The sequence below is a fragment of the Schistocerca serialis genome, chromosome 11 (assembly GCF_023864345.2).
Source record: "Schistocerca serialis cubense isolate TAMUIC-IGC-003099 chromosome 11, iqSchSeri2.2, whole genome shotgun sequence".
NCBI classification, from domain to species: domain Eukaryota; kingdom Metazoa; phylum Arthropoda; class Insecta; order Orthoptera; family Acrididae; genus Schistocerca; species Schistocerca serialis.
Genome location: NC_064648.1, coordinates 144,906,964 through 144,932,509, shown reverse-complemented (window position 1 = coordinate 144,932,509; position 25,546 = coordinate 144,906,964). Strand labels below are relative to the sequence as shown.

The 25,546-nt window shown below is 40.5% G+C and overlaps 1 protein-coding gene across 1 annotated transcript in view; it reads right to left on the bottom strand.

Annotated features, from left to right (window-relative positions):
* Nucleotides 1-25,546, bottom strand: part of LOC126427232 (uncharacterized) — a 96,892-nt gene that overhangs the window by 20,847 nt on the left and 50,499 nt on the right. The window contains exons 4-5 of the mRNA XM_050089469.1: nt 23,498-23,662; nt 10,475-10,711 (exon numbers count right to left, since the gene is read on the bottom strand). Of these exons, the coding sequence (XP_049945426.1) occupies nt 10,475-10,711; nt 23,498-23,662 (402 nt within the window). The remainder of the gene's footprint in view (nt 1-10,474; nt 10,712-23,497; nt 23,663-25,546) is intronic.

Genomic DNA, 25,546 nt, shown 5'->3' with positions numbered 1-25,546 from the left:
GACAACCATCTGCATGAACAGTTCGACGACAATTGCAGCAGCATGGGCTATCAGCTTGGAGACCATGGCTGCGGTTACTCTTGACACTGCATCACAGGGCAGGAGCGCCTGTGATGGTGTACTCGATGACAAATCTAGGTGCACAAATGGCAAAACATCATTTTTTCGGACAAATCCAGGTTCTGTTTACAGCTCTCATGATGGTCGCATCCGTGTTTGGCGACATTGTGGTGAACACACATTGGAAGCGTGTATTCGTCATCGCCATACTGGCGTATCACCCAGCGTGATGGTATGGGATGCCATTGATGACACGTCTCGGTCACCTCTTGTTCCCATTGACGGCACTCTGAACAGTGGACATTACATTTCAGATGTGTTGCAACCCGTGGCTCTACCCTTCATTCGATCCCTGCGAAACCCTACATTTCAGCAGGATAATGCACGACCACATGTTGCAGGTCCTGTACAGGCCTTTCTGGATACAGAAAATGTTTGACTGCTGTCCTGGCCAGCACATTCTCCAGATCTCTCACTAATTGAAAACGTCTGGTCAATGGCGGCCGAGCAACTGGCTCGTCACAATACGCCAGTCACTCCTCTTGATGAACTGTGGTATCGTGTTGAAGCTGCATGGGCAGTACCTGTACACGCCATCCAAGCTCTGTTTAACTCAATGCCCAGGCATATCAGAGGCGGTTGTTCTGGGTACTGATTTCTCACGATATATGCATCCAAACTGCGTGAAAATGTAATCACATGTCAGTTCTAGTATAATATATTTGTCCAATGAATATCCGTTTATTATCTGCATTTCTTCTTGGTGTAGCAATTTTAATAGCCAGAAGTGAATAACTAACTGAAGGACCATATTTCGACTCATACACAACTTACAATAAAAAAATTTAGAAAGAAACTTAAACAATCAAAATGCATGGGAGTATCTTTCAAAGATTTCTTAATCAAAACTGGCACCTAACAGGGTGATGTACTGCCCTGTTCTCTTCAAGTGCATATTAGATAAGGGAAAACAAACTGGCTGGGAAAGAGTTAATGAACAAAGTTCACATTGGAGGTTCAAAGAACAGTGTAAGGGACATCTGCCTTGCATTTGCCAATGACCTGTTGATCCTATCAAGAAACAGAGAGACAGTCCCTGATAAATGGTTGGAGGAGGTAAGGGAGGACCTCAAGAGCACTGGACTGAATCAGGATGACACTTCTAATTGTTCCAAGTACAGATCACTATGATGGTGGTGAATGTCCTGAGGAATTTCTGACAACAGTAATGATTCCATTACCGAAAAAACAGGGAACCAATAAATGTAGTGAACACAGGACAATCAGCCTCATTTCACATGCAGCCAAAGTGATGTTAAGAATAATTAATAAGAGATTTGAAAAAGTAATGGAGGAGAATCTTCACGAGGAGAAGTTTGGCTTTAGACAGAATACAGGCACCAGAGATGCAATAGGGCTCCTAAGAATCTTGGCAGAAAGGTTTATTGAAAAAGGAAGAGACCTATATACATGCACTTCATCGATCTAGAAAAGGCATTTGACAGTGTGGTTTGGGACAAGCTGGCGACTATAATGAGGGAAAAGAGAGTGGGCTGGAGAACCAGAAGACTTGTTAACTCATTATATCTTAATCAAAAAGCCTCAGTTAAAGTGAGAGGAGAAAGTACAAACTGGATCGGACTAGGAAAAGGAGTAAGACAAGGATGTTGTCTATCATCTGCCCTTTTCAACCTCTACATGGAAAATATGATTGGCCAGTGCTCATTAGGTGACAAAGGAGTAGAGATTGGAGGAAGAAGTGTAGGGTGTTTGAGGTTTGCTGATGACATGGTCCTTCTAGCCACGGGATTTGGTGGACACCATTGAAGCTAACGGAAAAAATTATGGAATGAAAATTAACACAAAGGAAACAAAAGTATTGGCACTAGGAGGAAATAAAGAAATAAAAATTGTGCTGAATGGAGAAATATTAGAACAGGTGCAAAATTTTAGAGTATCTTGGAAGCAGGATAGACACTGACTGGAAGTGCACCACAGAAATTAAGAAACAAGGATAGCAATGGCAAAAAGAGGCATTTTATAAGAAAAGGAGACTTTTCTCCAGCAGTCTGGACAGGGAACTCAGGAAGAGACTCATAAAATGTTTTGTATGGAATGTTCTTCTGTATGGCACTGAAACATGGACTCTGAGGAAGAAAGACAGAGTAAGGCTAGAGGCTTTTGAGATATGGACATGGCAGAGGATAGAAAGAATAAGTTGGATGGATGGAGTAAAAAATGAAGAGGTACTGAGAAGAGTGGGAGAGAAAAGATAGTTACTAGGTGTAATAAAAAGACGAAAAAGAAATTGGATGGGGCATATATTAAGAAACAATGACAGACTGATAAAAACAGTTTTAGAGGGTTATGTAGAAGGGAAAAGGAAGTGAGGAAGGAAAAGATTTCAAATACTGGAAGACGTGATGGATGGTACAACATACAGCAGCCTTAAGAAGGAAGGAATGGATCGCAGAAAATGGAGAGGCAAAGGACTTGCTAATATAGCAGAAAACTGATGATGACAGATCACTGGTTCGAATGCTGCCTCGGGCATGGATGTGTGTGATGTCCTTAGGTTAGTTAGGTTTAAGTAGTTCTAAGTTCTAGGGGACTGATGACCTCAGATGTTAAGTCCCATAGTGCTCAGAGCCATTTGAACAGATCACTGGTTGGTGAATTTAATGCGTCCACAATGAGCAGAAGCAAAAATGTGGCAGCACAGAGGGAGAAGGTAAGTGGCCACAGAGAGAATGCAATATTTTTGTGCTGCAAAAAAGGCTTACAGAAAGTCATTATTGTTAACTGACTTGGTTCCTGGCAGCCCTAAATGAATAAATAAATAAAATAAAACCCTGCATGTTGTCAAGTCTAAAATGGACAGCTGGCATGACTGTTCCACATGTTAGAGGTGTCTGAAACAGTAGAATTTCTGGCTAACAACTTGGTCTTATTCTGGGAATCCAGGGATCATCCTGGACTTCCTGCTCTCTGCAGTTTATAACTTCAAATTGCAAACTGGAAAGTTTTCATAGTGGATAATTACACTACCTCAAGTGATAGTTCTGAGGAGGAATTCAGCATTACATCTTATAATGCAATAGTACCTTGAATTCCGGGGGAATCCAAACATTTGTGGTAAAGAAGAAATGGAATGTCCTAAAATGCCTTTTAAGTTGTAAGTTGAAATAGAAGTACTACATTGGAACATTAAATGTAAATTCTCTTCTCTCAGACTGGAAAACAGAAGGAATTGAAACTATTTCTTCAGAATACCCAGATCTAAAAGGAATATCAAGGAAATTTTGACTGATAAAGTAATGACAAATGGGCAGTTTGATTCAGATCATTACCTCTCTAAAGTTTAAATAAGATTTCTACCATCAAAACAAAAAAGAAAACCCAGAAAGTTATCAAATATAACTCCAGTATGGCCAACATTACAACAGAAAATTTAAAAAAGAAAATAAGACAGCTAAAACAGGAGTTTGGCACGAACTCCAGGTACAGATTACTTATGTCACAGAGAAAACATTAGGTTTGGTTAAAAAATAAAAAGACGACATGGTGTGACAAGGAGTGCAAAGAAGCACTAGAACAAAGAGCTCAAAAATGGAAAAAAATATCTTTAAAAAGGAACAACACCCAGAACAATTCAGACATCAAAGAAAATCAACATAAAAAACAATCCAGAAAATCAAAAGAATCTTTGAAAAATTTTATCTCATAGAAATTCTAGAAAATTCCACCAAAATAATAACTAGAAATTTTTACCAAATTTTTAAACATGTGCTTAAAGGGTATCAAGCACCAAGTTTCTGTTTCAAAAATGAAAATGGCAAAATAGGATTAAACAACAATGAAAAATGTGAAATAATAGAAACTTTTTTTGTCAGGTTGTTAAACTGCCCTGTTCAAACAGTTAAATTAGAGTTTCCAGCAATACCAGAAAATATTGAAGATTTCCCACCAATAGAGCTATAAATTCATGAAGCCACCAAAACATTCTAAATGAGCAAAGACAGTGGCAAAGACTCGTTACAGTAGAATAACTGAAATGGTCAGAACTAAAGATGTAGTCACGTACACTTGCTTTTTAAGAACTTTCGGAAAATGAAAAAGATTCCAGAGAAGTGGAAAATAGCACAAGTCACCCACACAGAAAAAGCAACACAAGCAAAATATCAACAATTACAAAGGAGTGTCACTTCCGCCATTGGCATACAAAATATTATCAAAAACTCTCCTGAACAGAGTTGAAGAAACATTAGATAAACGACTGGGTGAACAACATTCGTTTTGAAAAGTAAAATCCTGCACACGAGAGATTTTTAACTTAAAATCACTAATTTGCCACAGAATGTTAACCAGTTAACCTATAATAACATTTACTGATTTCAACAAAGTATTTGAGTTGGTAGCCACAAGAATAATTGTAAAATCATAATAGAATTTGGCAAAATTAGTGAAGGCATTTTACGAAACTCTAACAAATATTATAATCTTCATTGTGCGCTCTAAAGTTAGAAGTATCTTAACCAAGTGAAATAAAAGCTGGTGTTAGACAAGGAAGACAATTTATCACTGCTACTGTTTAACTGTGTTTTAGAAAAAATATTTCGATCTGGAATTTGCAGCTAAAAAAATCCCAAAATTGAACCAATAATTCCAGAATAGAAAACAAATGGAATTTACAGTGAACTGCCTGGCTTTTGCGGGCAGTTTTGCAATATCTTCAGAAAATCTGACAGAAGCAGTTATTCAAATAAATCTTCTGGAAAAAAATAATGAATAAAACTGGTCTCAAAATTTCAGCTGTAAGAATAACACTCATGACAAATATTTAAAAAGCTCAAAAATACATACAAACATAAATAGGTAAAATAGATAGCTAGTAAATTTAAATACCTGGGAGCAACTACATAGCAGTATGGACTAGACAGAAGTCAAACATAATAAAATGGAACAAGCATATAGCCTGACAAAAAACCCACAAAAAATTTATATCTTTAAAAAATTAAAACTAAAGACACTGTACAGTGGTAAGACCACAATTTTTAAACCTGTGTGAATGCTTAACAATGAATAGAGCTACGTAAAATTCACATATGCTATCAGTGCAAAATGCTTTGAAAGTGTAAAAAATAGTAGCTCCAGTGCTACCTGGGTGTATTGCAACATGTTTTTGGTCGATTTCAAAGTGTGATAAAAGGTGAAATTGCTATATTTCAGCAAAATTTATTAAAATCAGAATATTTCAGTGAAATTTATTAAAATTAGTATATTTCAATGATTTTACTACTTAAATGCTAAAATATCTCAATACACAGGTGCTAGACACAAGATTTTTTAATATATCCATGATATAATGTGAGATCATCACATAAATATGACAAAAGAGTAAAAATTGCAAATACTTGTATGATGCTCTACTAACCTGTCCAACACACATGTATTTATGCACTACCAAGTTAACACAGAGTAGGTAAAACAAGATACATTGTCATTGAAAAGTGAACACTAAACCACCGATCTTTTACTTTTACCTTGATAGAATAATGAACAAATAAAAGTGAGACAAGAAATAAACATCAAAGTCAAGATACATAGCAGGAAATCATCATCTGCAGATGTCTTCAAACATTACGTTTCCATGCTTTGTTGCATGTGAAAGTAGTAGAGTTGTTGATTTTGATGCTTATCAATTTCTTTGCTTCATTTTTATTTGCTAACATTCCTTGTCCAGATACAAATACAGCATCCTTGCATTAAACATAGAAATGTTTTTAGGAAAGCGGCAAACATACATTTGTCACATGAATTTTGGAATGGCTGTTTCTTCTGTCATCTGCCGTGTTCTTCCTCTTTATTTTTTGTAATTATTGAGCAAAATTTTCTAAAATACAAGTAAAGCTACATTTTTTTTTTTTTTGTAAATGTTTTCACCAGAAAGATATGGTGGTACTAGAATTGCATGCTTTTGATTAACCCTTATGGTGTAACATTTTGTTAATTCATGTTATAGCTTGCTCATTTAGAAGTGTAAGCACACTGAAAAACATAAATGCTAAATTCGAATTTCAAAATGCTGAATTTTCAAAGTTTATTTGCTAATTTCATGTAGCTTTAACAATGAAGTACATGCTGGACAGAACGGAACATTCAAAAAATGGATTACTAGAAAACAAATGGGCGCAACACAAACTACAGATGTCTGCAAAATGAGAAGTAATGAGGAGATAAACTAAAATATGGGGAAAATATCAGAAGCTGCACCAATGTCAATAATCAATCTTCTTTAGACACCTCCACCAAATGAATGAAAACAGACAAACAAAACAAACATTCTCATTTTTCAGGAAAAAAGAATTTGATAGTACTATGGATTACAGAGTTGTGAAAAGAACTAGAAAGAAGCATCATCAAAGAATTAGAAATGAAAGAAAAAACTTTTTCAGAATAAAATACTAAATTCTGAAGAATTTCAAGACAGAAGGAATAAGAAATGTGGACCATATGAGTAGAAGAATGGAAAGAAAACCTGGAGAGAAGATGATGGAGTACTAGAAAAATAAGAAAGAAAGAAGATCAAAAATTACATTTCTGACTTTGAGTTTTTGTGCAAATTTATGGTTCCAACAAGTTCCCATAAATGTAAATATGACTTTTCCTTCAACAGTTTCTAGTTCGATTTTGATAAACCAATTTGAAAGTTACTATCATTTTCAGATTTGGAAGAACTATCAATTACTTCTCTTGTTGAAGCATAAAACTGTAGTGTTTCACCTGCTGACACAGATGGCTTATAATGTCGCTGTCAGAATCTGTGGAGGGGTTAACACTTACGGTGACATCACACAATTCGTCCTCACTGTTGCTCTTCCTGAATACACTATGTGATGACTTACAAGTTCGTGGCACCCTCCGTCGGTAAAGCTGGAATTCAATATGGTGTTGGCCTATCCTTAGCCTTGATGAAAGTTTCCACTCTCACAGGCATACCTTCAATCAGGTGCTGGAAGGTTCCTTGGGGAATGGCAGCCCATACTTCACAGAGTGCTGCACTGAGGAGAGGTATCGATGTTGGTTGGTGAGGCCTGGCACGAAGTCGGCGTTGCAAAACATTACAAAGGTGTTCTATGGGATTCAGGTCAAGACTCTGTACAGGTCAGTCCATTACAGGGATGTTATTGTCGTGTAACCATTCTGCCACAGGCTGTGCATTATGAACAGGTGCTCGATCGTGTTGAAAGATGCAATTGCCATCCCTGAATTGCTCTTCAACAGTGGGAAGCAAGAAGGTGCTTAAAACATCAATGTAGGCCTGTGCTGTGATAGTGCCATGCAAAACAACAAGGGGTTCAAGCCCCCTCCATGAAAAACATAACCACACCATAACACCATCGCCTCCAAATTCTACTGTTGGCACTACACACACTGGCGGATGACATTCACCGGGCATTCACCATACCCACACTGTGCCATCGGATCGACACATTGTGTACCATGATTCATCACTCCACAAACGTTTTTTCACTGTTCAATAATCCAGTATTTATGCTCCTTCCACTGAGCAAGGTGTCGTTTGGCATTTACCGGCACGATGTGTGGCTTACGAGCAGCCACTCGACCATGAAATCCAAGTTTTCTCACCTCTCGCCTAACTGTCATAGTACTTGCAGTGTACCTCGATGCAGTTTGCAATTCCTGTGTGAAGGTCTGGATAGATGTCTGCCTATTACACGTTACGACCCTCTTCAACTGTCGGCGGTCTCTGTCAGTCAACAGATGAGGTCGACCTGTATGCTTTTGTGCTTTACGTATTCCTTCACATTTCCACTTCACTATCAGATCAGAAACAGTGGACCTAGGGATGTTTCAGAGTGTGGAAATCTTGCTTACAGATGTATGACACAACTGACACCCAATCACCTGACGATGTTCGAAATCCGTGAGTCCCACAGAGTGCCCCATTTTGCTCTCTCATAATGACTACTGAGGTGACTGATATGGAGTACCTGGCAGTAGGTGGCAGCAAAATGCACCTAATATGAGAAAGACGTATGTTTTTGGGGGTATCTGGATACTGTTGATCTCTAAGAAATAAACTTTCAACTATGACATCCTGTCATTCTCTTTGTAGATAGATGAAAAAAATGCTGTGATGTCAATTGTTGTGAACGGTAAGATGTAAAGTGATGTCAAATTCGACAAAACGAGAGCACTACAAGGTATCCCAATACAACTTAGAGGCCAGGACTGTGAAAACCTACTCACCAACAGCACTGAGCAGGGTGTATACGTGGACAAAGAAAAAAAAAATCCCGGATTTCACGGTAAAAAATACACGTTCTCCCGGGTGAAAATACACTTTTTCTTTGTTAAGTGACAATATACTCTTCGGCACTGTAAAACTCATCAATCCTTTGAACGTTTATGGTTTTATATACCAACGTAGAATTTCCCGGCACTTCAGAAAACGAAATTCCCGGGAGGGGGGCTATTACAAAGGTATGAATTTGAATTCCATCAAACTCCGCATGTCACTTTCCGAAGCATTGAAATCAAGATTGCGATGCAATTTATAAGCCAGTCATAGCTCATGTCACTTGATCTCGCCACCTGATGACAGCATAGGACACGTGACGTAGTCAACCGATAGCAAGATCACTCTTCAGTAGCGCGAACACACAAATAAGAACAGTTCATGGCTTAAATAAAGATACATCACACAAATGTGCCAGTAAAATGTTTAATAACAACGTAAATGTCTGATCTGGGCTCAAAATTCTTCCAAATGGTCGTCCTCAAAGAGTTGATTTTTAAATGTGAGTCAAACGCTTTGTGATTTAAGAAATTCATCGTACATTCTCGCACACAGTTCATCTTGTGCAAAAGGAAATTTGCTTTGAATGTAATGCTTTTCAAACCACCATTCGCAATATTTTCCTGCGACCTGTTAGAAATAGGTTCGTTTCAGCAGTTGCCATAGAGCGCCAGATAACAGGCGTCACCGCGCTTGCGCAGCTACGATGACGCAGGAAGCCCATATGTTCGTACGTGTAAAACATTAAAAGATCTTATATTATGTCATAAAAGAAACAAGACATCAGAGGATACTTCAAGAGCACCGGAATTTCGCGAACCACACTAAAATGCGTAATTTGGCTTAAAGTGCACATTCGTATGCCCATATTCGGATGTAAATTTTCTTGGAGTACGTGCTGTATTATCTCATGTTTGGTTCTTTATTATGGTATAATGCCATACACGGACTTGAAATGCAGTGAACAGTTGAAACCAGCCAAGAGTGTGAAACTAAACTCTTCATTCCAAATAAATTGACTGCCTCAGCAGAAAAGATTAATAAAAGTCAAATATCTTTAGCAAACCTACAAAAATAACTTGATTTTTCTGCAAGGTGATTAAATTCTTGACTGTCAGAAACGTGGTAATAAAATTTTTGCTTTCCGTCACTAAGCGAACGTATTTTAATTCATTTGATAGCTCCCAGCAACAAAAATCTGTTTCATCATCATTTAATGTGAGAGCAATAAACGAAGACGAAACAACAAAATCAATGAACGTAAAGATGGGTCACGTGGAGATGACCCACCTCCCCACCACAATTCTGACTCCTCTGTGCATCAGCCCCAGATTTACTATATTCCCGAACTGGGGCAATGTTAGGTAATGGCGCCCAGCCACACTTCGGTAACCAGAAGCGGGAGAAGGTACTACGCATACGCGACTAAACTGCGCATGCACAAGAGCCCGCCCATAACTGCTCAAACGACTTGTCACGCTCATCGGAGGCAATTTGTTGTTATGAAGCATTGCATAGTCCTCCTAAGCCTTCGACACTCTGTGCTGTTGGCAGACACTTGTATGTGCACTGTGTTTTGTTGTTGTATGTGGCGCATTTCCTTTGCAACTAAAGTTTTATTTTCATTTTTTTTCTCTCATTCACGTTTTCTTGCTGCAGTATTATTCTGCAGTAGCAGGATACAGTAATATCCTTAGTTTAAGTATTGGTTCTTAACAGTCAGAAATCACAGAAATTTAACGGAAAACGAAAACAATGAAAAATTCCTGGAATTCTAAACAATTCCCGGGTTTTTCCCGGTTTTCTCCCGGATGAAAAAATTCCCGGGTTTTTCCCGGATCTCCCGGTTGCCCCGGGTTGTATACACCCTGACTGAAGGACATGAGTGGTGACACATCTATAATTGCCATTAGTACTCAGGAGTTGGTGAGGAGGCCCGAGTGAACTTGTCACTAGCTCAGAAGGTAAACTTGGGGGCCGTACTCAAACTTGACGACAACACTTAGTGATCGGCAGAATATGTACGTTTACTTGTCGACAGTCAGAGGGTGAAGTTAAGCACCGTGAATCAAAACTGACTGGTGGACATACCTTGAAGAATGGCATGTGCCGCTGGAGTGTGTCATCTAGGAGAGTGTCTCTGGCGAACGACAGCACCGTGTCCACCTTCACACTGGTGCTCTTCTCGATAATCTCCCGGAGGGCCTCCGGATGGTACCCCGTGATGCCGATGAACCTCGCCTTGCCTGCCGCTACAAACTCCTGCAGCACCGGAAGAGTCTCCCGGATAACTAAGTCCGGCTTGTTAGCGAGATCCAAGTCGTGCACCTGGAAATGTCGAGAGGGGAAAAATTATTCACTTACCAACTGAAGTCAAAGGTACTGCGATGTTTCCGTACTTGCAGAGGAACACGACAATGTCAGTACTGAAACTTCCTGGCGGAAAAACTGTGCGGTGGACCAGGATTGAACCTGGAACCTTAGCCTTTCACCTGTGGGTGCTCTACTGACAGAGCTATGCGAACACAACTCGTGACCCACACTTGCAAGGTGGCGCTCCACATTTGTAATACGTTCAATGAAGGAAACGTTTATGTACACCATCAGCTGTTGTACTCTGTTGGAGTGTGTTACTACGAGCTGTGTCTGGAAAGTAAGTACTGTTTCATTCTACTGCCATCACACCACTAGGCTCGCAGTTCTGCACACTCACACTTGTCTCTGATCCATTGTCATTCCACTGCTGCTGGGTTGTGACACATTTACATTTGTTAGTGATAGTTAAAAAGGTTTAAGACAATCTCTAAGCCCTCCAACTGTGAAGTGCGTTCTGTAATACAGGTTCTGAATGCAAAGAATGTTAAGCCAGCTGAAATCTATTGTCAGCTTGTGTAGATTTATGGCGAAACTTAATTACTAATGGAATGTTGAGAAATTGGGTGGGACAATTCAATGATGCACGGAGCGGGCAGCCTTCTGTTGCCAGTGAGGGTTTGTGTGAAAAGAGGTGTTCACAATACGAATGCTTTGTAATGACTTCCCAAAAATTTCAAAAATTGTTTTGCACGAGATTGTCATAAATTGCATAAATTTTAGCAAGTTGTGTTCCCATTGTGTTCCGAAAACGCTTACGGATGTCCACCAAATGAAGCGATTTGGCAGTGATTACCTGATACAGTGATGGGGGAGACGAATTCTTAAACAGAATTGTGACCAGTAATGAAACATAGATTTGTCATGTTGCTCCAGAATGAAAACAACAGTCGACACAGTGGAGGCACTCATGAACCCTCAAAAAACAAAACTTCAAAACAACTTTGTCAGCACAAAAATCAGGTGCACTGTGTTCTGGGACAGACAGGGCATTCTGTTCCTTCTCAGAGGTGAAACAATCAATGTGGTACAATACTGTGAAACACTGAGAAAACTTTGATGTACAATTCAAAATAAAAAGGTGCGGAATGCTCAGTTTGTGCTGCTTCATTACAATGCATGCCCTCCCCCCCCCCTCCCCCCCCCCCACCCCCCATTCAACATCTTATTCAGCAATTCGGTTAGGAGCAATTCAATCACCTGTCATACAACCCAATCTTGCACCTGACTACCCCTTGTTCTTGAACTTGAAGTGTGATTTTCGAGGAAGACGCTCTGATAGCGATGATGATGCAAGAAACATTGTCAGCAGTGGCTGTCTTTACTGTTGGTGTCTTTCTATGAAGAGGAGACAGGAGACAGAAAGGTTGGTTTCCCACTATGACAAATGTGTGACCAATGATGGTAATTATGTAGAAAAATAATTCTTGTAAAAATAAATTCTGGTTTGAAAAAAAAATGTTTTAATGTAATGACACAATTTCAGAGACTTTACTGGTCTCATACAGATATGATTTTACGCATCTAGACTGAAATGGCAAGTGAAAATTTGTACCGAGGCCAGAAATCGAATTCAGGCCTCGTACTCATTAGGCAGGTGCATTAGCCACTAAGCACACTGGTTCACACAACAGCACGGATTATCTTGGCATGCCTCCCTCCTTGGTCCAATTCATACATTAAATCATATCTCTATGAGACAAGTAAAATCCCTGAAATTGTGTCATTTCATTTGCAGGTACCTGCACCTGGGTTTCTGGCTGGATCCCCATTTACGTCCAGTGCTGAGGTGCTATTCCAGAACATGGAGAGCCTTGGCAATTATAGAATTAAATTTTCACTCTACAGCGGAGTGTGCGCTGATATGAAACTTCCTGGCAGATTAAAACTGTGTGCGCCGGACCGAGACTCGAACTCAGGACCTTTGTCTTTCGTGAGCAAGTGCTCTACCAACTGAGCTACCCAAGCACACCTCATGCCCCATCCTCACAGCTCTAATTCCGCAAGTACCTCGTCTCCTGCCTTCCAAACTTCACAGAAGCTCTCCTGCGAACCTTGCAGAACCAGCACTCCCGAAAGAAAGGATATTGCGGAGACATGGCTTACCCACAGCCTGGGGGTTGTTTCTAGAATGAAATTTTCACTCTACAGTGGAGTGTGCACTGATATGAAAGTTCCTGGCAGATTAAAACTGTGTGCCGCACCGAGACTCAAACTCGAGACCTTTGCCTTTCGCAGGCAAGTGCTCTACCAACTGAGCTACCAAGGTTCGCAGGAAAGCTTCTGTGAAGTTTGGAACGTAGGAAATGAGGTACTGGCGGAATTAGAGCTATGAGGACGGGGCGTGAGTTGTGCTTGGGTAGCTCAGTTGGTAGAGCACTTGCCCACGAAAGGCAAAGGTCCCGAGTTCAAGTCTCAGTCTTGGCAATTCTGTTTGTGTGAATCACTGTGCCAAGGTGGCTTAGTGGCTAGTGCACCTGCCTAGTAAGCAGGAGACCCGGGTTTGACTCCTGGCCTTGGTACAACTTTTCACTCACCATTTCAGTCTACATACACAAAATGTTTTTATGTGTTTTTTTTCCCCAAAATGGTACTTCCTTTCCAGACACACCTCATAGTTCTGGTATATGTGGACATCTTTTGGCACTGGACAAATATCTATTTCAGCATCTTGCATTCAAATGTATTAAACATAGCTGCCTTACATACCCTTAAATAGGCAGACATCTCTATTCATATTGTATGTCAGTAACACATTTCTGATAATTGGACACATCTATACTACCACTGAAAAGGTGGCATATATACTTCTTGCAAGACCTGTGCAAGTTACTCTCATTACGTTCATATTGCAACTGCTGTAAAAATTTTGGAACTGCCGTGGTGAAATACACATTGCACTTTCCTGTAGGCTACAGCATTGCAATTTTACTGTGTAATTTCTCTTATAGCAAGCTCAGTGAGTACTGACAGCTTGAGAACAGCACATTCCAACAAAATTTATAGAGCAGCTGACGGCATATATAAATGTGCGCTTCATTTTTCACAGCTTAACTCTCACCTTCCAAACCTCACTCACAGTCTACTGTCAAGTAAAAATTCATCCTGGCAGCGTAAACACCCATCAAATATATTGTGTGTAGTAGCCACCAGAAAGATCGCGGGAGGCGCACATTGGCACGGCGCGTCACGGACGGTAGTTGCCGCAAGTAGAGTCCCGTCCACCAGAGGGCACGCGAGAATCCGGAGGCGACCTCTGCCGGCATGACAACAACAACTCCGGCACCACGGGCCGTGCCCAGTCAGTTAACATCGGGCATGCCTAGGACACAGTCCCGGTCTACGCTAAGTGCAGTGCAACGTAAACGTGAACAGTGTTACTACACAATTGGCGACGAGTAGGGTCGTTCTTTCGCGTGTTGCGTCGTTGTTCCGGTTTCGCAGCTTCTCCACGGCATGGAGGATTTGGTGCGAGTTTTGGTTGCGCAGCAGACGGAACTCATGGCCACCATGAAACAAGTGCTTCCGGCGTTGCTCTCCACGCCGTCTGCTCCGGCGCCGTTCCCTCCTCCCTTTCCCCCGTATGACGAGACGGCGGAGGATTGGGACGCATATGAACATCGCCTTCGGCAGCATTTCCAGGCGTTTCATGTTTCCGATGCGGAGGTATGTCGTGCTCTCTTCTTGTCTTGGATATCTCCCTCGCTGTATCAAGTTTTGCGGCAACTACCGTCCGTGACGCGCCGTGCCAATGTGCGCCTCCCGCGATCTTTCTGGTGGCTACTACATTGTGACAGTTGAAAGTGTTTGTCAGTCTCAGCACGTTCCAGAACTGCTGCTGCTTCCTTGTGCAATTTTCTGAACAGCATGTTTAATTCAGTTCTTACATATCACATGTGGTTGGGTAAGCCACAGACCACTGCCAATTCCTCTCCATCAGTGGTACTATTAAGGTACACGAAACAAGCCTCCCTGGAGATTACGATTGAGAAAAGCAATCAGGCGTATCCTGGGCATCGAGAAATGACGGCTGATCCTTTCACACGAGAAACATCCATGTACAAGCCTTTTTTAGAGCCACAGCTAAGTGGTGGTACTATTCCAAAATTCCCTGTTGGAAAATCAGTAGTATTAGCATTCTAGGGTCAACTGTACATACCGTCATGGGATGTAATGGTGTTGTGGCACATGATGTTATGTGAGCAAAGAGAAAGGACACAGAGGACTGATAACATTTACTTAATTTAGCCATTTTACTGGTTTTTCAGTTCTGCGCCTGTGAATTATATTACTTTATGAAATACAGCAAACATCTACTTTTTATCTATTTCTATTTACATCAATATGATAGAGGGAAACATTCCACGTGGGAAAAATATATCTAAAAACAAAGGTGATGTGACTTACCAAAAGAAAGCGCTGGCAGGTCGATAGACACACAAACAAACACAAACATACACACAAAATTCTAGCTTTCGCAACCAACGGCTGCTTTGTCAGGAAAGAGGGAAGGAGAGGGAAAGATGAAAGGATGTGGGTTTTAAGGGAGAGGGTAAGGAGTCATTCCAATCCCAGGAGCGGAAAGACTTACCTTAGGGGGGAAAAAAGGACGGGTATACACTCGCACACACACACACATATCCATCCACACATATACAGACACAAGCAGACATATTTAAAGACAAAGAGTTTGGGCAGAGATGTCAGTCGAGGCGGAAGTGCAGAGGCAAAGATGTTGTTGAATGACAGGTGAGGTATGAGTGGCGGCAACTTGAAATTAGCAGAGATTGAGGCCTGTTGGATAACGGGAAGAGAGGATATATTGAAGGGCAAGTTCCCATCTCCAGAGTTCGGATAGGTTGATGTTAGTGGGAAGTATCCAGATAACCCGGACATGCACAAGGCATGTTTAGCCACAGGGTGATCCTGATTACCAACAAACACTGTCTGCCTGTGTCCATTCATGCGAATGGACAGTTTGTTGCTGGTCATTCCCACATAGAAAGCTTCACAGTGTAGGCAGGTCAGTTGGTAAATCACATGGGTGCTTTCACACGTGGCTCTGCCTTTGATCATGTACACCTTCCGGGTTACAGGACCGGAGTAGGTGGTGTTGGGAGGGTGCACGGGACAGGTTTTACACCGGGGGCGGTTACAAGGGTAGGAGCCAGAGGGTAGGGAAGGTGGTTTGGGGATTTCATAGGGATGAACTAAGAGGTTACGAAGGTTAGGTGGACGGCGGAAAGACACTCTTGGTGGAGTGGGGAGGATTTCATGAAGGATGGATCTCATTTCAGGGCAGGATTTGAGGAAGTCGTATCCCTGCTGGAGAGCCACATTCAGAGTCTGATCCAGTCCCGGAAAGTATCGTGTCACAAGTGGGGCACTTTTGTGGTTCTTCTGTGGGAGGTTCTGGTTTTGAGGGGGTGAGGAAGTGGCTCTGGTTATTTGCTTCTGTACCAGGTCGGGAGGGTAGTTGCGAGATGCGAAAGCTGTTTTCAGGTTGTTGGTGTAATGGTTCAGGGATTCCGGACTGGAGCAGATTCGTTTGCCACGAAGACCTAGGCTGTAGGGAAGGGAGCGTTTGATGTGGAATGGGTGGCAGCTGTCATAATGGAGGTACTGTTGCTTGTTGGTGGGTTTGATGTGGACAGCCGTGTGAAGCTGGCCATTGGACAGGTGGAGGTCAACGTCAAGGAAAGTGGCATGGGATTTGGAGTAGGACCAGGTGAATCTGATGGAACCAAAGGAGTTGAGGTTGGAGAGGAAATTCTGGAGTTCTTCTTCACTGTGAGTCAAGATCATGAAGATGTCATCAATAAATCTGTACCAAACTTTGGGTTGGCAGGCCCGGGTAACCAAGAAGGCTTCCTCTAAGCGACCCATGAATAGGTTGGCATACGAGGGGGCCATCCTGGTACCCATGGCTGTTCCCTTTAATTGTTGGTATGTCTGGCCTTCAAAAGTGAAGAAGTTGTGGATCAGGATGAAGCTGGCTAAGGTAATGAGGAAAGAGGTTTTAGGTAGGGTGGCAGGTGATCAGCGTGAAAGGAAGTGCTCCATCGCAGCGAGGCCCTGGATGTGCGGAATATTTGTGTATAAGGAAGTGGCATCAATGGTTACAAGGATGGTTTCCGGGGGTAACAGATTGGGTAAGGATTCCAGGCGTTCGAGAAAGTGGTTGGTGTCTTTGTTGATGAAGCAAATTTGATGAGATGGGAGGGGGCTGGGCAATAACACTCTATAGCCACAATTTTACTTTGTGTATCTTCTTTCCATATTATAATCAACTGCTGAATATCATCAAAAGCTAACTCGAAGATAAGTGCTATAGACAGCATATTTATCTGCCAGTATCACATTTCCTGACACTATATCGCAACAAATGATTACTAAAAGACGCGTTTAGAGAGATCTTTAATGCTGTGTATCTTAGCTCTGATGGAGCTTAATGTTCTCATGTTTTCAGTTCTAAACTTCATATGTTTAATATTTTATGTGTGTGCAACCTGTGGCATTTATAAGTTTGCATGATTAAACAGTGATGTTTCGGTGAAATGATGGCTCTTGTGCTGTGATTGTGATATTTGGATGAATGTATGAATACTGAATTGTGATCAAATCAGGCAGTGACGCAGAAACAATCTTGTAGTCCGTTGGTCCTTATTCCCTGTCATATTTGCATAATGCAACAAACAACTGCTGCGAGAAAGAGAGATATCTTATTTGTACATAACATTCCATATTACAGAACACACTTCTATTAAAACCCTTTCACAGCAACAGACATGCTCTCCGCATTATATGCTGAGGGCGACTTTTGTTCTGGCTGCACTGCTCACCAAATGTTGGTACCTGTGCTGAGAGATGACATTCTGAGTAGTATGAAATACTTGTCATCCAATTTTTTGAAAACTGTAATGTGAGAAAATTTGATTTTTGCACACCTTACAGTCGGATATCCTCACCCGATAAATAATTGAATTTCTTTTCGTTATCTGTCATATTTGCTGCACTGCATCAGAGTAAGTAAAACATTGCATGAAATCTTAAAGAGTTTGCATAGATAAAAACACACTGTATAAACATTGCATATGGTTGACTTAAGCTCATACTTTGCAGTGAATGAAATGTAGATAAAATTTTGAATTTTATTTAAAATTGAGAGCTGAATGGTATCAGGTCATTTCGAGTTGTTGAGTTTTATATCCGACGGATGGTTGTGTGAGATATGCCTATTCACATCCTTGGGCATCGTGATTCATGTGCTCATAACAATCGTCAAATTTCAAACAATTCGTGACATTGAAACAAGGTTTTTAGAAAATGATAGCACACAATGAGGCAAATATGTTGTGTGATAAACACTCGAAACTTTTTTATTCACTGAGATATGGAAGTAACCCGTCCACAGGAGTGAGAGGTTGGCAACTCAGGGTGCATACAGACATCCGTAGCACCGTAGAAAAACCCAAGCAGCGCATGTGTACACATCCTCAGCACCTGGGGAATGGTGTAGCAGCATTTGTATCCATATCCACAGCAGTGATAGAGTTAATAAGGAAGTCTCAGATTCTTTTAGAAAATGTGATGGTGAATAAAAAAAATTTGGAGAAAGGAGGATCTAACACTGACATCTTTAGTTGGTGTCTCAAACAATTATACTACAATGCAGTTCAATGCACACATGCCTTACTTATTTGGCCCTGTTAAGGCATTCATCACCAATATGTCATTAACTGACATTAAGTTATAGTAATTGTAATAAGAATGATGGATTTCAATACATCTTCAATGCACCATTGCCTTGAAGTGATGTACTTTCATACCATGCAAGCTATAATATATAAACAACCAAATATGAAAATTCTTTAGCCATCAACATGATGTTTTCTGTCATTTTCTTTCAATAAGATGTATCTATAATCACACATTTTCAAAAAATTGTTAATGGTCCGATGCTTTGAAACAGCGCATATTCATAGGACATAAGTTATAATGTGAAAAAAACCTATTATGAGTACAGCAAAATCAATATGGCATCTCTGAAGTTCTGCTTGTGACGTAGATCTGATGTAGAATGACTGGGCCTAAGGAAATGAGCCTCTGGGAGGCCCATAACAGCTGTACCCTGTAGAACCCACACCCCAAACCCTCTTCTGCATGGAGCTAACCAGCATTTCAAGGCACAGACTACTACCTGTTCAAAAAACATCACTCAGTTACTACAGTTCCAAAAATGTTGACTGTCATTGTGTAGACTTGTGTGGGAAATATTCAAAGTGCATCCTGATAATCTCAGTTCTGTTATCCATTAGTCAGAACTGTATATTAACATATATTTTGGGACAGCTCTGTCTCAAAGCCTTTAACTACAACCTGCATCTCCTCTGCACATAACTGGAGTAGGAAGAGAATGTGGTGATTCGTGTTCAACATACCGCTGACAACGAGGTCATTAGAGATGGACCATAAGCACAGATTAGGGAAGGATAAAAAAGGATAGTGGCCATGTCCTTTCAAAGGAACAATCCCAGCATTTGCCTTAAACAATTCAAGAAAAATCTCAAAATACCTAAATTGGAACAGTCGGAGGCGGGTTTGAACTGTCGTACTCCCAAATGCGGGTCCAATGTGTTAATAACAGTACTACCCCACTCATGACAACTCGATTTGTATTTGGCAATCGACATATCGACGTACACCGTGAATGCTTGCCTCCATCATTTTAACATCACTTCCTTAACTCATCTGAAAGCAAACAAACTATGCCCTTAGCACAATGAACAAGGAAAATTTTACAAGCAATATGCCAGTATGCTGCACTGCCACTGGCTACAGAAGGAAAACACACCCCACCAAATGTTAGATTCCAACGCTTTTCACCATACTTCACAGTTTTCAGTTTAATTGACCACGTTCTGTTTAGCAAAAGTGACAAAAAGCAGATTACAGAGTACCTGACGGCTCAACACAAAAGTTTTGTCTCAAGTACAGATAGTGTTGAGGATCAGTGGACAAAGTTCAAAACCATCGTACAATATGCGTTAGATGAGTATGTGCCAAGCAAGATCGTAAGAGATGGAAAAGAGCCACCGTGGTACAACAATTGAGTTAGAAAACTGCTGCAGAAGCAAATGGAACTTCACAGCAAACATAAACATAGCCAAATCCTTGCAGACAAACAAAAATTACGTGAAGCGAAATGTAGTGTGAGGAGGGCTATGTGAGAGGCGTTCAATGAATTCGAAGGTAAAGTTCTATGTACTGACTTGGCAGAAAATCCTAAGAAATTTTGGTCTTATGTCAAAGCGGTACGTGGATCAAAACAAAATGTCCAGACACTCTGTGACCAAAATGGTACTGAAACAGAGGATGACAGACTAAAGGCCGAAATACTAAATGTGTTTTTCCAAAGCTCATTCACAGAGGAAGACTGCACTGTAGTTCCTTCTCTAGATTGTCGTACAGATGGCAAAATGGTAGATATCGAAATAGATGACAGAGGGATAGAAAAACAATTAAAATCACTCAAAAGAGGAAAGGCTGCTGGACCTGATGGGATACCAGTTCGATTTTACACAGAGTATGCGAAGGAACTTGCCCCCCTTCTTGCAGCGGTGTACTGTACGTCTCTAGAAGAGCATAGCGTTCCAAAGGATTGCAAAAGGGCACAGGTCATCCCCATTTTCAAGAAGGGACGTCGAACAGATGTGCAGAACTATAGACCTATATCTCTTGTTGATCAGTTGTAGAATTTTGGAACACGTATTATGTTCGAGTATAATGACTTTTCTGGAGACTAAAAATCTACTCTGTAGGAATCAGCACGGGTTTCGAAAAAGACGGTCATGTGAAACCCAGCTCGTGCTATTCGTCCACGAGACTCAGAGGGCCATAGACACTGGTTCACAGGTAGATGCCGTGTTTCTTGACTTCCGCAAGGTGTTCGATACAGTTCCCCACAGTCGTTTAATGAACAAAGTAAGAGCATATGGACTATCAGACCAATTGTGTGATTGGATTGAAGAGTTCCTAGATAACAGAACGCAGCATGTCATTCTCAATGGAGAGAAGTCTTCTGAAGTAAGAGTGATTTCAGGTGTGCCGCAAGGGAGTGTCATAGGACCATTGCTATTCACAATATACATAAACGTCCTTGTGGATGACATCAAAAGTTCACTGAGGCTTTTTGCAGATGATGCAGTGGTGTATCGAGAGGTTGTAACAATGGAAAATTGTACTGAAATGCAGGAGGATCTGCAGCGAATTGACACATGGTGCAGGGAATGGCAATTGAATCTCAATGTAGACAAGTGTAATGTGCTGCAAATACATAGAAAGATAGATCCCTTATCATTTAGCTACAAAATAGCAGGTCAGGAACTGGAAGCAGTTAATTCCATAAATTATCTGGAAGTATGCATTAGGAGTGATTTAAAATGGAATGATCATATAAAGTTGATTGTCGGTAAAGCAGATACCAGACTGAGATTCATTGGAAGAATCCTAAGGAAATGCAATCCGAAAACAAAGGAACTAGGTTACAGTATGCTTGTTCGCCCACTGCTTGAATACTGCTCAGCAGTGTGGGATCCGTACCAGATAGGGTTGATAGAAGAGATAGAGAACATCCAACAGAGAGCAGCGCGCTTCGTTACAGGATCATTTAGTAATCACAAAAGCGTTACGGAGATGATAGATAAACTCCAGTGGAAGACTCTGCAGGAGAGACGCTCAGTAGCTCGGTACGGGCTTTTGTTAAAGTTTTGAGAACATACCTTCACCGAAGAGTCAAGCAGTATATTGCTCCCTCCTACGTATATCTCGCGAAGAGACCATGAGGATAAAATCAGAGAGATTAGAGCCCACACAGAGGCATACCAACAATCCTCCTTTCCACGAACAATACAAGACTGGAATAGAAGGGAGAACCGATAGAGGTACTGAAGGTACCCTCCGCCACACACCGTCAGGTGACTTGCGGAGTATGGATGTAGATGTAGATGTTCATCAATTTCTGCTTTTCTCTGGGTGATCACAAAGGAAAGATCTCTCAAAAACATGTGTTTTGACATATAATTTGTGATCATATCACGTCGGAAAATAGCTCAATTACCTTGTACCCAGATAGCGATTTCATTTTTTTGAAGAGTTTTTACCTGCTCTTACCCATCAGGTGAAACTCATTACCACTAATTTTGTATAAACACTGTGGTGAACATTTAATTTCCTTCACATATGTAGATTTTATACAATGTATTGGAGAGGATTACAATTTTTAATCATCTATGTCAATTACATATATTTTTGCTGGTATTTTGGGGGTTTTAACATTTTCGTGGATTCTGCGTTTTTTCCTCAATTTTGCATTTTTTATGTGTTGACAGCATGAAAATGTAAAATAAGAGTTTCATTATATTTTCAAAAGTTACGAAATATGGCATTATCCCTATTCTATATAAAAATGTTGGAAATGAAAGGGTGGCAGATTACTTGTATTATTAATAACTTCTTAGTTATTTTGTGTTGAAATTGGATACTGAATTTTTGGTTTATGGCTGAGGTTTGTGCATGACTTTAAAGTGACAGTCCATTGTCCACATTAGAATATGATATCACACGAATATACTCTACTTTCAATGAACTCTACTCTGGTAACATTTTTATTCTATGATGTCACATTTTTTATCCTTTTGCATCACAAATCTTGCCATAAATGTCATGTTTTTTTAGAGATATTAGAGCAATGCATCAATTAAAATGTTTATCTCCATACAATACAAGTATAAATGCGAAAAACGAGCAAATACATCACTTTAACTTTACATTCACTTTTTTAGTACAATTTGTTGTGCAAAAGTTTCGGGAAATGTGGTGTTGGCAGATAAGACTGTAACTTCTATTCCAACTTTTAAGATGGCTCCATTAATAGGGGAAAATGAATTTTTGGCGATGAAACCGGGATACAAATCCCTTCAGAATTTGAGGGAAATGGAACCTGCCATGCCAGTGATGAAGGGCGACATCATCAAATGCCTTCTGTTGTGTTTAAGGCAATTCGTCTTTCTCATTATAATACAGATTTTGCGAAGCTTTAACACTAGTCAAGCACTGATGGATAAATCGAATAGTGACTCACCGAGCTTTGGGTTATGACAATGCTTTCTTTTTGGAAACTTTAAGTGGTGTGAGTCTTACATTCTGACAACAGTGAGGTCATTAGAGATGGAGCAGAAGCTTGAATTATGGAAGGATGATGAAAGAAATTGGCAGTGCTCTTTTGAAAGGAACTATTCCGACATTTGCCTGGAGTAATTTAGTGAAATCCTGGAAAACCTAGATTTCTATGGTTGGATTGGAATTTGAACTGTCGTCCCCTCAAATGCGAGTTCTGTGTGCTAACCACTGCACCACCTTGTTCGATCCCATTAATTTGATATAATAATAGGTATAATGTACATGCTTGTTTATCTTCTAATGTGATAAGTATGATGCCAATAAGCATAATGTAAATGGTAACTATATTTTTCGCTTTAGCATAGCAATGAAAAACAATGACATAAAGAACATACAGTAGTTCTTCAAAACCAGGCCATTGGAAAATACACAAAAAGTGACAAAAAGTAACACCAACATTGCCCATAAAATAAAATGATTTCTCCCTGTTCCAACAAACAGGTAGGCACCTAACCTCCCCTTTCACTGTTTCTAACTGTAACTTAGGAGGAGACTCATCACCTGTATGACGTCTACGTAGTCCAGCTGCAGCAGCTCGAGGCTCTTCGCAAAGCTCTCCCTCGTCTTCTGTGCAGAGAAGTCGAAGATGGTGCGTGGGTCTTCCATCGAATAGCGCGCGACCTTGGTGGCGATGTAGTACGCCTTCCGAGGGATGCCCTTCAGGGCCTGCAGAACAGGTAGCAGTGGGCAAACATTAGGAACACTGGCTGACCAATTCTTTTACACAAAGCCGAATATTTGCTGCGGTGTTCAATGAACTTATCAGAATGCAGCCGTGTGACTTTTTTTGATAACTGCTAATATACTGACAAGTGGATGCCCTATCATTTTTGAAGCACAAGTGTGTGATGAAATTTAACAAAACTGATAATTCACATTGCAGACTCATTCAGTTTTAATCTGCAAAGTTTATCAGACTTCTGCCAGCAATGGTACATTTCCTCCCTGTGGAGGTAGACAGTGTTAAAATTGAGTTTCTAGGTGAAGTTACGTAAACTTTACAGTAGAAGAGTGATATTACACTGTGCACTTTTGTTTTTGCTAGATTTCCTTGCACAGTTCTCTCTCACTCACTCACTCAAGTGTCTCAACAGCCAGGGTCAATACTTCTAACATACATGTACTGGTTTCTGTAATTATGCCTCTGGCTCATTTCTTTTTGAATACCCCTTATACTTCACTGTGCAATGTGCATACTTATTACTTACATTTCCTGCCTTTTATATTATTATTGAAGAAGTAATTACTGGGTATTTTACCATTTTGTAATGAATGTACAATGCTTATCTTTATACAGGCACAGCCAATCATGGTTGAGCAGTTAAAGTGTATAGAAGTAAGTGTCACTCAGTCCTCGCCCAGTGCTCCGTGTGTGAACTTCATTGTCAGTTCCACTTCAGCCAGTACCATTCATTTGCCATCCAGCACTGAAGGAACAGAGTTGCTAAGTTAGCTGTCTGCGTTACCACTTGTGAATATTTGTTAGATAACCACAGGCTATATGAGTTGCTGACCCATGCTATTATATGGGGTGTTCAAAACGTCTCTCCGCAGTGCCGTATGATTGTTAGCCCACATGCCGTATGCCGCAGTGAATATACCGAAATGAAATTCACTGCAGTATCATTGTTTGTTTATTGTTTCATTGAAAAATATGGGACCAACAATCTGACATCTAGAAACTGCAATCCAAACTCCTATTTTCACAGAATGAAGTGGTCCCTCATGAATACATAATGGATTTGCAGTACGCCACATATGAGAATTTTGCGAGTTCATGTACACAGATAAATGAAACCATGCCTCATCAGTAAAAAACATTTCATTAAGAATATCCCTTCCATTTTGTTGAACGAAATTTTTGAACCATTGACAATAATGCAGTTTCTTGCCATGATCAGTATTTTTCAGTTCTTGCACAACAGTCATTTTGTATGGGAAAAGTTCTAATTTTTTCCTTACAGCTGTGTGGGCCATTCCGACACTAACATAGATTTCATGGGCAAGTTTTCTTACTGACTTATTTGGACTCATGGACATTTTATGAGAAATATCAAGTAGTTTATAATCAGACAAAATGCTAAATGACCACTTCTCGGTGCATCTGTCACTGAACCCTTACTTCGAAATTTGTTAATCAAATCTCGCACAGTATCGTGATGTGGGAGTGTTATCTCTGGGAAAACTGAATTAAATGTTTGATGAACTGAAGCTGTGTATTTATCGCCAGCTCTGAACACTTGTTCGACTAAAAACACACGTTCTTCAATGTTAGCATTTTAACACTGACAAAAATTAAACAAACGAACTAAACTTAAATGTTCACGTCAACACGTAACAACACACACCAATGATACTACTGACGCTGGCTGAGATCAACGAAACAGTGGAATATTGGGAGAGTCCACTTGAAGGGAAGTAACCCAGGCAGGCGAACAATCATATGGCACGGGCAGCTAACAATCATACGGCACTGCGGAGAGACTTTTTGAACACCCTGTAACTGACACAGTTACTACTTGCGCTGATCTTTAGTGTTTAGTATAAAAA